Raw genomic sequence first — 12,856 nt, 5'->3', positions numbered from 1 at the left:
CCCCCTTGGCTAAAATGGCAATTCGTCAGTTTTTAGTTGGTGAATGGTCGATGTCAAATTTTTAAATAGACAGTACATGTTAAATGTTGATATTCTAATTTTTTTCAAATTAATTTAGACTACACCCTAGTCAAATTACACAAAAATTAGCTTGAAATTAAAACAATTTTAATCCGAATTTACACTTCGACCTTTCATACATCTGCCCCTAATTAGTGTCAAAACAGACCAAAGGGTCTTACATAAGCCCCTCAAATGCAGCAGGTCAAAGTCCTGGAACAACCAGTGACATGTTGCTCAGCAACATAAAAAGCGTTCCTTTTCGAGAAACACCTCTCAGGTTAATGGAATGAAATAAAAAAGTTCTCCCGTCAACTCTGAAATCCACATGCTTCTTAAACCACTAGTGCTCAGGAATAATAAATTGATTTGCTTCTCGCAGGGTAAAACAAGATAAATAAGTAGCAAACTAAGACAAAGGACAGATGGCAGTGGCTGGTGAGTTCTAATCCTCTTTTCTGAGACACAAAGGGGAAGGAAGACAAAACAAAGCTTGGTAAGGGGTGTATTACAAACTTGTAGTTATTTATTTATACTCTCTGCTTTTTTTCTACATCACAAGACGGTACAATGTTCTAAATCTCTCGGTGGTTCATCAAAAGGTAAGAACGGAATTTGTCTTTACTCCCTGCAATGAGTGCATTAGCCTTATGTCTGTTCACTATATAGTTAACCCTAAAGACCATATGGCTTGTTTCTCTAGCTAATAAAGCAACCTTTACCATTTCAGTTCTACTGGCATTGTGGAAAGAAATACAGTCAAGACCAAACTACAATGATTTCTCCCCATTCTTCAATGTGAAGTGACATTTTTTGTAACATTTAAGAAAAAGCTGATTTAAAGCTCTGAAAATAAATCATCTGCAACAGTGTCGCCATATCATTCTGGATTCAAAGGTACTGAAATGTCATCTTAACCTTATTAACGCACTTTGTATTTATGTTAATATTACAGAATGGGAAAATTCTGCTACTTGAGGGAAAAATGTTAGATCTTGCTTTCAGTCTGAGAAATTTGGGCGAAATCGGACATAATCATTAAACCATAAAAACAAAAATATATTTATATAAGAAAGTTTTTAAAAATCAGACAATTGTTTGATCATATTCTAACTGAAATTTATAATGAGTCGATATATGCTAGAACTATTGATGTCTTAAAAATATAAAAACTCTGCTTTTATGAAAAACATTGAGAAACGTTAGTTTTAAAAAAGTAAAGATAAAAAAATATATATTATAAAAAAATATCGTATAAAGAATAAACTGTTACAGGAAGTCACTTCACCGTGGTCTCCTGGATTCCCATTGGTCTTTGCTATTTAATAAATAAACTGTAGGTCTGAGAACTTCAAATCAGACAGTTATTTGGCAAAGTGATGTAAAATGCATAAATGGAGCACAGGAAAAGTCGTGTAAATAGAGGGAAAAGTGAAAGTGATCACCATGAGTTATTTGTTTGTCAGCAACTTTGATTACATTTCTGGAGGAAAAAATTTCAAGAAACCAAATAAAATTTTGTCAAAGTGCACGAAATTTCAAAATTTAAAAAAAAATGAATTGGGGGGGGGGTTACTTGCATTTCAGGCTTTTTGTTTTAGTTTTGCTTAGTAAAGACATTGCTCTACCTTGTTAGCAATTCTCCATTGTGCTATAACTGTTTTTCATAGGACTCCCATGTTCCAAATTTCTTGCAAACCAGCACCTGGACAACATCTTACATAGACAGGAGGAGACATGGTTGATCCCATTGGTTGATGTAGAAGGCAAGGGGTGGATAATATTTTTACGGTGCAGCAGACCACAGTTTTTTCCAGCCAAACAGACGGCAAAAAAAGAATCTCACCATTTGTGAAACTACAAATTTTGCTGTGAAGTTGTACTGAGCCTACTCTGGGGCTCAAGTTCAAGTTTTTAAGAAAATAATTGGCAAAATTGTTTGCATGGCTCATATCATATCATATCTTTGGACATGGGATCTATTGTACAGAAATCCTGTATCCAGAATGCCATGAAAATAGTGCCATTAACAATGGTGTGTGTGTGTGTGTGTATATATATATATATATATATATATATATATATATATATATATATATATATATATATATATATATATATATATATATATATATATATATATATATATATATATATATATATATATATATATATATATATATATGTGGGATAGTTATCCGGAAACCCATTATCCAGAAAGTTTAGAGTTATGGAATGGCAGCCTCCCATAGACTCCATTTTAGCTAAATAATTCAAATTTTTTAAAATGATTTTATTTTTCTCTGTAATAATAAAACAGTAGCTTGTACTTGATCCCAACTAAGATTAAATTAATCCTTATTGGAAGCAAAACCAGCCTATTGGATTTATTTAATGTTTACATGATTTTCTAGTAGACTTCAGATATGAAGATCCAAAGTATGGAAAGATCTGTTATCTGCTAACCCCCACAAGCATTCTGTATAATAGGTCCCATACCTATATATATATATGTGTGTGTGTGTGTGTGTAAAAATAAGTTAATGGCGTGAACAAAAAATATCAAATATAATTCATAGTCAAATAATTGGCGAAATAATTGCATTGGGCTTTTAATGCATAAAGGGGTTGTTATCTTTTAGTATGATGTAGAGAGTGAAATTCTGAGACAATTTCCAATTGGTTTTCATTTTTTATTATTTGTGATTTTTGACTTATTTTAGCTTTTTATTCAGCAGCTCTTCAGTTTACAATTTCTGCAGTCTGGTTACTAGGGGCAAAGTTATCCTGATTTGAATAAGGGTCTGGAATATGAATAGGAGAGGCCTGAATAGAAAGATGAGTATTTAAAAGTAACAATAACAATACATTTGTAGCCTTAAAGAGCATTTGTGTTTCGATGAGGTCAGTGACCCGCATTTCAAAGCTGAAAAAGTCAAAAGAAGAAGGCAAATCATTCAAAAACGATAAAAAATAAATAATGAAGACCAATTGAAAAGCTGCATAGAACTGGCCATTCTATGACATATTAAGGTGCCAATTCACGAAGCTCGAGTAAACAATTCGAAGTAAAAAAACTTCGAATTTTGAAGTGTTTTTGGGCTACTTCGACCATCGAATGGGCTACTTCGACCTTCGACTACGACTTCAACTTCGAATCGAAGGATTCGAACTACAAATCGTTTGACTATTCGACTATTCGATAGTCGAAGTACTATCTCTTTAAGAAAAAACTTCGACCCCCTAGTTCCCCATCTAAAACCTACCGAACCCAATGTTAGCCTATGGGGAAGGTCCCCATAGGCTTGCCTAAGTTTTTTTGGTCGAAGGATAATCCTTCGATTAAAAGCCTTCGATCGAAGGATTATTCCTTCGATCGTTCGATCACAGTTTTTGCGCTAAAATCCTTTGACTTCGATATTCGAAGTCGAAGGATTTTAATTCCCAGTCGAATATCGAGGGCTAATTAACCCTCGATATTCGACCCTTGGTGAATTTGCCCCTTAAAGTTAATTTGAATAAAGTGAACCAACCCTTTAAATGTGTTTCAATACATTTTAGGGATAGTGCCCCAAATTATAGATAGACCCCCTTATCTAAAAAGATCCAGGTCCAGAAAACTCATTAACGTATATACTCGAGTATAAGCCAAGTTTTTCAGCCCCCAAAATATACTGAAAAACTCTACCTCGGCTTATACTCGGGTCAAGCGCAAAAACGGCACAAAGAATAGTCGCCGGCGTCTAAGAATAGTCGCCGGCGTCCAAGAATAGTCGCCTGCGTCAAGGGATGTAGCGAACTGTTCGCCGGCGAACTAGTTCGCGCGAACTTCGACTGTTCGCGTCCGCCGAATGTTCGCGAACGTCGCGCGACGTTCGCCAATAGGCGTTCGCGTCAAAAATCGTTCGACCATTCGACCATTCGATTCCTTTGATCGCTAAAATCGAATGATTTTCGTTCGAATCGAACGATCAAAGCCATTGGATTGAATGAAATCATTCGATCGAATGGCTTCGATCGTTCGATTCGAACGAAAATCCTTCGATCGAACGATTAAAATCCTTCGATCGTTCGAATCGAACGATTTTCGGATGTTCGAAGTTCGCGAACAGTTCGCGAACTGTTCGCATTTTTTGCCGGTGTTCGCGAACGGCGTTCGCGAACACATAAACGGCAGTTCGCTACATCCCTACCTGTGTCTAAGAATAGTCTCCAACAATATTCGCAGGCGTCTAAGAATGGTCGCCGGCATCCAAAAACTAGACACCGGCACCTCCAATGGGAGCAGAAACCCTCAATTTTTTGATTGAAACTTACCAGAAGCTGCTGCATTTCTCACCCTCGGCTTATACTCGAGTCAATAAGCTTTCCCAGTTTTTGGAGGTAAAATTAGGTACCTCGGCTTATACTTGGGACGGCTTATACTCGAGTATATACGGTATGTATCTGTACCAGGTAATTTTAGGAAGTATATGCTCTACAATAGTCTGGAGTTACCCATTAAAGGCAGTGGGCTTAATCAGGTAGAAAAATAATTCTGATTTGACAACTGGTGTTGTGGTGTGACAATGGTGTAAATTCAGTGTAAAAAGCAGCAACAAGGCTTTATCCATGTAACACTTTTACACTAGAATTTTACACTCATCTACAAAATAAGTTCACAGTTTAGTAAATACATGTGATTTTACCCAATGCACCATAGTGTTACAATGCCTGCTGTCATGTTTGTTTGTGAATTTGTCATTTGGACTTTTTGCCTAGCAGCCCTGTATTCATTTGAAGTATTCTCATGATATCACTAGGTTAGGCAGATTATTTTGTCCCATTATACATTTCTTAAATCGATACTAGCACATTCCAAAATTTTACAGGAACATTTCAATGCCAACTTCCCTGGTGCTATTCTCACTTTATAAAATGAAACTCTTGCCTACCACAGGTGACCCATTTTGAGACTCGGGAACCATCCTGTTGAGTAATGAAGGGCGAATCTGCTGCGTTTTGATTCGCCGACTAATTCGCAAATTTCTGGAGAAATTTGCAAAACGGTGTAAAATGTGCAAAACTGCTACTTTTTTTACTAATTTTTTTGACGCACGCATTGGTTTTTGACGTGCATCTTTTTTTTTGATGCACGGTGAAACGATTCACAAATTTTTGCATTGGTTTCGCAAAACAAATTCACCTGTGAAGAAACAGAAAATGTGCTGCAAATTCAACAATGGCAACATTTTTCAACCATCACTACTGTTGAATCTCTTCCTTTTCACAATTTCAGGAAGGCTTTTGACGTTCCTGTAAAATCCTGAAATGTGTTATTGTCACTTCCATTCACAAGTGATGTTGAGCCCTAGCAAGGAGGCAAGTAGAGCTTAAACACAGGCTTGGGTTGGGGGTTATTTGTTAGTCAATCCCCAGTCATTATGTTCAGACCAGACCTAAAAAAATACACCAGGCAGGGTACAAGTTCGATTTTAGTATGTCATAGAAATGCTAATTCTAAGTAACTTTTTCATTGGCCTTCACTTTTTCTTTTTTATTGTTTTCAAATTATTTGCCTCCTACTTTAAAATCTTGAAAAATGTGATGGTTTTATTTCCATGAAAAATTTGAGTTTTTCCCCAAAAATCCCAACAAGATAAATTTGAGGTTTAGTAAATAACATCCTTATTGTTATTGCCACATTTTAATATTCATCTTTCTATCCAGTCCCTCTCCTATTCATATATCAAACTCTTATTCAAATCAGTGCAATGTTGCCAGTGGTAATTTGTACCCTAGCAACCAGATTGCTGAAATTGCAAAACAGATAGCTTCTGAATAAAAAGCAAAATAACTCAAAAACCACAATTAATATAATATGAAAACCGATTGCAAATTGTCTCAGAATATCACTCTCTACATCATACTAAACGTTAATTTAAAGGTGAATAACCCCTTTTAAAGAAATACATTTTGTAGCAAAGAGAAGCCCGGAGTCTGAGGTTAGCGACTATAATCCCTAGGGACATACAGAAAGTTTGGTATAATTATTGTTTTGTGTTGGTGACATGTGAATCCTCATTTAAATCTGTTTTTGAATCAATGCACCACGTGCATGGAGACTGGAGCCACAGCTCCTCTTCACTTCCTGCTGTTCCGATCATCCATGCTCTTTGCTCTTTGCTCAAACAATCAGAACAATAGAAAAGTGGGTGAAAGTCGAATTTTTAATGAGACAGTACATGATAAATTTCCATATTCGAATTTTCAAATGTATTTCAAATTCAGTTCAAATTTGGACTATTCCCTTGTTGAAGTACACAAAAAAGCTCGAAATTCTAATTTTTTTCATTTGAAAATTCACCTCGACCTTTGATAAATCTGCCCCTATGTGTAAAAACCACAAAAAAGCTATAATACAAAACTTCTCCAAGTAAAAGCAGTCAAAGTTCCACAGAAGTCAATGGGAGCTGCACTGATCCTATTTTTCTTCAGCCATTCAGACTTTTAGAGGTTTTCAGATTTTATTTCGCTAGCAAAATACACAAATTTGTAGAGGTTTTTCTATTTTTTAGGTCATCGTCCAACTTTTTTGTTTGTTTTTAAAATCAGATCTTTTAATATCTTTCATGGCATTTGTGGTTTTAGGGAAAATTAGTTTAATCAAAAAGTTCTAATATCACCTAAAACCTTAAATAAATGGGCCTCTAACTCTAAATTCTTTGGAATTCACTTTTGCTCCAATGAAACCTGATCATGGATTTTGTGACAGCACAAGCCTATATAAGTCCTTTATAATGTAATGTACTCTGGAGTGTAATGTATTCTGGAGTTTTCTTTTCTTAAATAACTCGTTTGCTTCATGATTGTTTTCCTTTCTTTCAGATGACCACGGTTTAGAGAAAATACATGAAATCAGCAAAAAAGGTTGATTTAGATCCAGATTTTCAATTATGTAATTTAACTCAACTCCTGACTACAAACAATGGAGTATATAGAACAACTGAACATGCTTCTGGATGGCCTTAAAACAATACTCTTAGGTTACTACATTTACCTGCCATTAGTGAGCACTCAAGGTGTTTTCCCAAAACTTGAAAATATCGGTGCTTTTAAACCTATTACAACAACACCCGTAGAGGCGACTTGTGGTTCACCAGAAAGAAGTGTCTTTTGCCATAGTGATATCAATATAAAAAATATTCAGACTTGTACCCAGTGTCTGTGCATTCAAGAATGCCCACACAGATCAAAAATGCCAACCCACCACCAATTTCTTCAAAGTGGCCTTGGCAGTTGTGTTAAACTGGACAGAAGTAATCATCATGGTCCAACCAGAGGTGGCAGCCCTACTAGTTTCATTTTCTATGACCATAAGGATTGTTTTGTTGCTCCATCCACGCTGAGAACTGGAATGTCATTCACTCTGACAGTGTGGGTGAAACCCGAGAGAGAAGGTGTAATGTAAGTACCGCGGCATCTGTTACTTTCATGTCCATGCAAATTCAATAGCTGATAAAGGCATTTTGTTATAAGGATACTGAGAATATGTAAGTAATAAGAGATATGGTCATTTTTTAATTATGATTGTTCTAAACATTTCTTGAAAGTAACGCTCTAAAGATTCAACATAAAAAAGAAATAGATATGGAACTTGATTCTGAAACTTAAGCTTGTATTGTAGGTTATAATGGGTCAGTTGGAAGATGTCCCAGGAAACTTTCTTTGACATGGATCAGTGCCTTATGCACCTGACTATTGTTTGTAGGAAGTCTTATGTGTAAAAACCACAAAAAAACTATAATACAAAACTTCTTCAAGTAAAAGCTGTCAAAGTTCTTTTAAAAAAATCATGAATTTTTTGGAATTTATTAAACCCCGAGGGCTTTAAAGCTCGAATTTAAAAACACGGCATCTCAAACCTGTCAAGGTTGCATAAAAGTTATTGGGAACAGTCCCATTGATTTTTGGTTGTGTCTGGGGTTTCAGGCAATTTCACAATGTTTTCGGAGCTTTCAGATGAAAACTCATGAAAAAATCGTGAAAATCTGAGCTTTTCCCGCAAAGGTCATTTTCGGGAAAATGAAATAATAAATAAGCGTTAAAAACCCGAGCGGCTTAGATCCGAGTTTGTAGCAGCCAATATTGAGATAAATTCGGACCTTGTTAAATAACACCCTTGGGGGCCGATTCACTAAGCTCGAGTGAAGGATTCGAATGAAAAAAATTCGAATTTCGAAGTATTTTTTTGGTACTTCGACCATCGAATTGGTTGAATTCGTTCGAATACGAACGAAATCGAACGAATCGAACGAATCGAACGAAAAATCGTTCGATATTCGACCATTCGATAGTCGAAGTACTTTCCCTTTAAAAAAAACTTCGACCCCCTACTTCGGCAGGTAAAACCTACCGAAGTCAATGTTAGCCTATGGGAAAGGTCCCCATAGGTTTGCTAACCTTTTTTTGATGGAAGGATTTTCCTTCGATCGTTGGATTAAAATCCTTCGAATCGTTGAAAAATCGTTCGATCGATCGAACGAACGTGTAGCACTAAATCCTTCGACTGCGATAATCGAAGTCGAAGGATTTCAATGCGAGGGTCGAATTTCGAAGTATTTTTTACTTCGAAATTCGACCCTTAGTGAATCTGCCCCTTGGTGTCATTAAGTATGGGACCTTTTATTCAGAATGCTTGGGATCTCGGGCTTTCCAGATATTGGATCTTTCAATAATTTGGATCCACACTTTCAATCAACTAAAACAAATTTTAAACATTAAGTGGCAGATTTATTAAGGGACAAATTTCTAATTCATGGGAGTTATTTAAAACTCCCCATCAACTTAAAATTCAACCAATTTATTAAAAAAATCTTGTTTTGGAAACTCAGGTGAATAGGATCAGCATCATTTGATTCAAGTTTTTTCTCCAAAACACTCGAATGTCATGAAGACTGCAAACAACTCCAACTTTATCCCAGGACGTCTTCTATAGGATAAAACAGCAATTCAGCAGGTTTAAGGTGGGGAATAGTCGAATTTGAGTTCTTCAAGGGCCAGTGTATGATACATTTTGAAAATCGATTACGAATTTTTAATAAAACTCGAATCAAATTTTAACAATTCCCTGGTCGAATTTCACAGTTTTGGCAATAAAAAACTCGAAAATTCTAATTTGAAATTCAAATTCAAAAATTCTAATTTTCACTTTGACCCTTGATAAATCTGCCCCTAAATAAGGCCAATAGGATTATTTTGCTTCCAATAAGGATTAACTACCATGGATCAAGTACAAGGTACTGTTTTATTATTACAGATAAAAAGGAAATAATTTTTAAATACTTGAATTATTTGATAAAAATGGAGTCAATTGGAGATGGCCTTCCCATAATTTGGATCTTTCTGGATAACAGGTTTCAGGATAATGGATCCCATTCCAGTAGTATGTTAACTGTTCATGGTGAAATCTAGGGCTGAAGTTACAGGAATATTGGCTCTAGCTACATAGAAAGTCTGGTGACACCAACTGTCTGTGGGATGTTGTGATTTGCAGGTAAATCAAGGACTGCTGGTTAGACATACCTGATGTTTACAGTACAGGTATGGGAAACCCGTTATCCAGAAAGCTCTGAATTCTGGAAAGGCCATCTCCCTTAGACTCCATTTTATCCAAATAATCCAAATTTGTAAAAATTATTTATTTTTTCTCTGTAATTATAAAACAGCACCTTGTACTTGATCCAAACTAAGATATAACTAATCCCTATTGGAAGCAAAACCAGCCTATTGGGTTTATTTAATATTTACATGATTTTCTAGTAGACTTACTTTGGTGTCCCCAAAGGGACCATAGGGGATTGGTGGCCCTTTGATCCAATTTAATTTATTCCTTGTATAGGGTCACAATTTTTAACTTTTTTTTTAACAAAAACTAATTTAATACAAATCTCAAAGTTTATATGTACACCAGAGCATTTTAAAATGGAGTAGTATTCTTAGCAATATACAGCTGCTGTGGCATATTGGTCACTTATTGGATATACTGTTTAGAAAGCTGAGCAATCCTTTCTGTGGCCTATAGCTACCTCCCATGCTGGAAGGGTTGCTACCTTTCTGTCCAATGAAGCCCTAGCAAGGGGAGGGTTGTGAAGTCATGGGGACAGGGGCAGCAGAGTATTGGTGCGGAGCATGTGCTGTTAGGAGTCAGGACCATGACATCATAAGGTGGCGTTGTAAAGTGGTGAACACTGATTGGCCAGTCTTTACATCAATCAGGGAGAGTGCTGTCAAGATTTCCTTTTTTGGAAAACCAAGTACGAAGTTTTGACTCAAGCAGCCCTTCCAAATCCTGGGCTGTCCATGTCAAAACTGGACAGATGGCAACCCTACATGCTGGGCTAATTAATTGGGCTACTTAGGCTTCCTCTAAGCTCAAACGAATGCTTCACCTTAGCATGCAGACAGAAAATGACTCAAATCATTTATTGTTATGTTCACTACATATAACAAGTGTTTCGTACATACAAAGAGATTTACTTTGATGGGATTGGTTAGCTTAAATGCATTATAGTTGTAATTAAAATCAAATTTGTATTGAAGTAGTACAAGAAAATGTCTTCAAAGCATGTAAGCTAATGATAAAGTACAGTCCCAAAGTTACACCAGTTCCTGTGACCTATACCAACCAATTAGATGTCGTATATGCTGCATGCTTGTTGGATGCTATATATTTGGGGTCTACTCTAGCCTGATCTACACCCCCCCCCCAAAGCCAGGGATGTTGCTTTATGATTAGTGTTGAGCAAATCTGTCTAGTTTTGCTTTGCCGAAAATTCTTGAAACTGCTGATAAATTCACAAAATGCTGAAAAATTTGCATTGAAGTCAATGGGTATTTTTTCTTGCCGTAACTTTTTTGTCTTGGCGACTTTTTTTCCTCAGGTTATTTCTCACTCAAAATGCATTAAAGTCGCAGCAACTTTTTTCAGGTGAATTTTTGCTTTAGTTTCGCACAAAAAAAAATCGCAGATGTAGAAATGCAGAATTTTGCAGAATGGATCCATGCCATGCGATAAGGCATAATGAAATAGTGGAAATCCTGAGAAAGAATATATTTAAGAATAAAAGCCTGATGTTTCTGGACTATAGTTCCCACCATGTTTTAGTTAAATCATGCTGGGATTTGTAGTCAAGCAACAAATGAGTAAAACATGGTTGAGCAAATGCTGTTTATTTCCCCTTTTAGTAAGCTGAAGAGTCTTCTTTGGTTAGCAACTGAACTTCAACCGCATCATTTAATCTACTTAAACAACCATCTGTTTTAAGACAATTTTTGGGGTCTTAAAGGATTAATTTTACTTGTCAATATAATTTGGTCTGTTGGGTGGCAGAGTGTTTTTTAAGCCATATTGACGGAGATCTTTGTAAAGCCTACACTAAAGCTAAATGGCTCTACAGTGAGAGGGCACTGAATTCTTGCTGGAAATCTACTACCATTCAACAAATGTTACTTTGTATGTTATTTTTTCCTTCCAGGAAGGAATTTATAAGCTATGAGGGTATTTTTTTTGTGAGAAACCTATGAAATTTGTTGGCAACATATCCACCTGTGGAATAAAAGACTATGCTTTGCATAGTTATCTTTAGTGTGTGTAATAAATGGTCAGTGCCATGTGTAAGAAGGTCTTATAATATGGTTACTTGGATATACTTTTGCTAATGTGGTTAGAAGTGAGGTTTACTCACACCCCAGGTATTGTCTGCCTTTGTCATGGACTGCCTCAATGATGCTCCAAGGGATTAAATACCTGAATCCCTCCCCATTAAGTCCATATACTGGTGAATGACACCTGAGGAACAACACCAACACTTAACCTCTTTATCGGAGCACAAGGCTATTCTTTCTACTTTCCCTGCCTAACACTCCTTTCATGTACTATTACATCTTCTATTCTTTAGTCATACCTCATTCTGGGGTCCCTTTAACTGCTTTCACCAAGGGTCCTCCTTCACTTAGGGCACTAAGCTTCTTCTTACTTGGGCCTTACACATCCAGCCAGGTACCAGGTGGAGTCCAAAGAGGAAAAGTCATGTGGTCCCTCCCTAAGAACAAACCATCGATCTCTATCCCTGGGCCAATGGGAATACATTACTCCCCTGGGGCATAGGTTAGAGCTAATCAGGACTTCCTGAGCCATTAGTGGGACCTAACACCTTCAGTACCCTATAATCAAAACAACTTCCTTTCTCTAACAAAGTAGCAGTTATCTCACACTTCCAGTCATCTCAAAGAAGACATTGTGTGAAAAACAAGAATGTGCCAGTACATTATACTTTTTTTTAATATAGAAGGAAAGTGCTTAAAAAAGGAGTGTTTTGGGTTGATTTATTGAACATCTAGGCACAATCCCTATTAGTCCAGCTCATCTATTCTACTTCCTGCTGCCTCCTTTCCCAGGCTGTGCAGTGTAGTAAGGGGCACTGAGCACACTGCACTTTAGGATAGGAACTGATCAGCAGACCTGATAGGGCTTTGCTTGTGTCAACGCATGGCTGTGTTTGGCTATCCCCCTCCTATTGTGCATTTGGCAGGGACCATTAGGACACCCTACCACTTATTTGAAATATGAACAGGGACCATAGCAGAACTACTGTATAGGGAACAAAGTGGTCTTTTTTAAAAAATAATATATATTTTTAGCATTTAGTTATGCTATATATCTCCTTTAAGAACAGAGCATTCTGCCACACCCCTATAAACAGCAGAGTCCTGTTCTGCTTTTTTGCTGAGATTCAAATAATTTTTATAACTGAGC

General features: G+C 36.5%; 1 protein-coding gene across 1 annotated transcript in view; it reads left to right on the top strand.

Annotated features, from left to right (window-relative positions):
- Positions 1–542: 542 nt before the first annotated feature.
- ush2a.L (Usher syndrome 2A (autosomal recessive, mild) L homeolog) overlaps positions 543–12,856 on the top strand; it is a 442,265-nt gene continuing 429,951 nt past the window's right edge. Inside the window, exons 1-2 of the mRNA XM_041562401.1 lie at positions 543–957; positions 6,928–7,506. Coding sequence (XP_041418335.1) covers positions 7,028–7,506 — 479 coding nt within the window. The 5' untranslated portion in view covers positions 543–957; positions 6,928–7,027. The remainder of the gene's footprint in view (positions 958–6,927; positions 7,507–12,856) is intronic.

Source organism: Xenopus laevis, chromosome 5L (assembly GCF_017654675.1).
Source record: "Xenopus laevis strain J_2021 chromosome 5L, Xenopus_laevis_v10.1, whole genome shotgun sequence".
NCBI classification, from domain to species: Eukaryota; Metazoa; Chordata; class Amphibia; order Anura; family Pipidae; genus Xenopus; species Xenopus laevis.
Note: the sequence above shows the minus strand (reverse complement) of the source record. Positions and strands in the feature narration are given on the sequence as shown.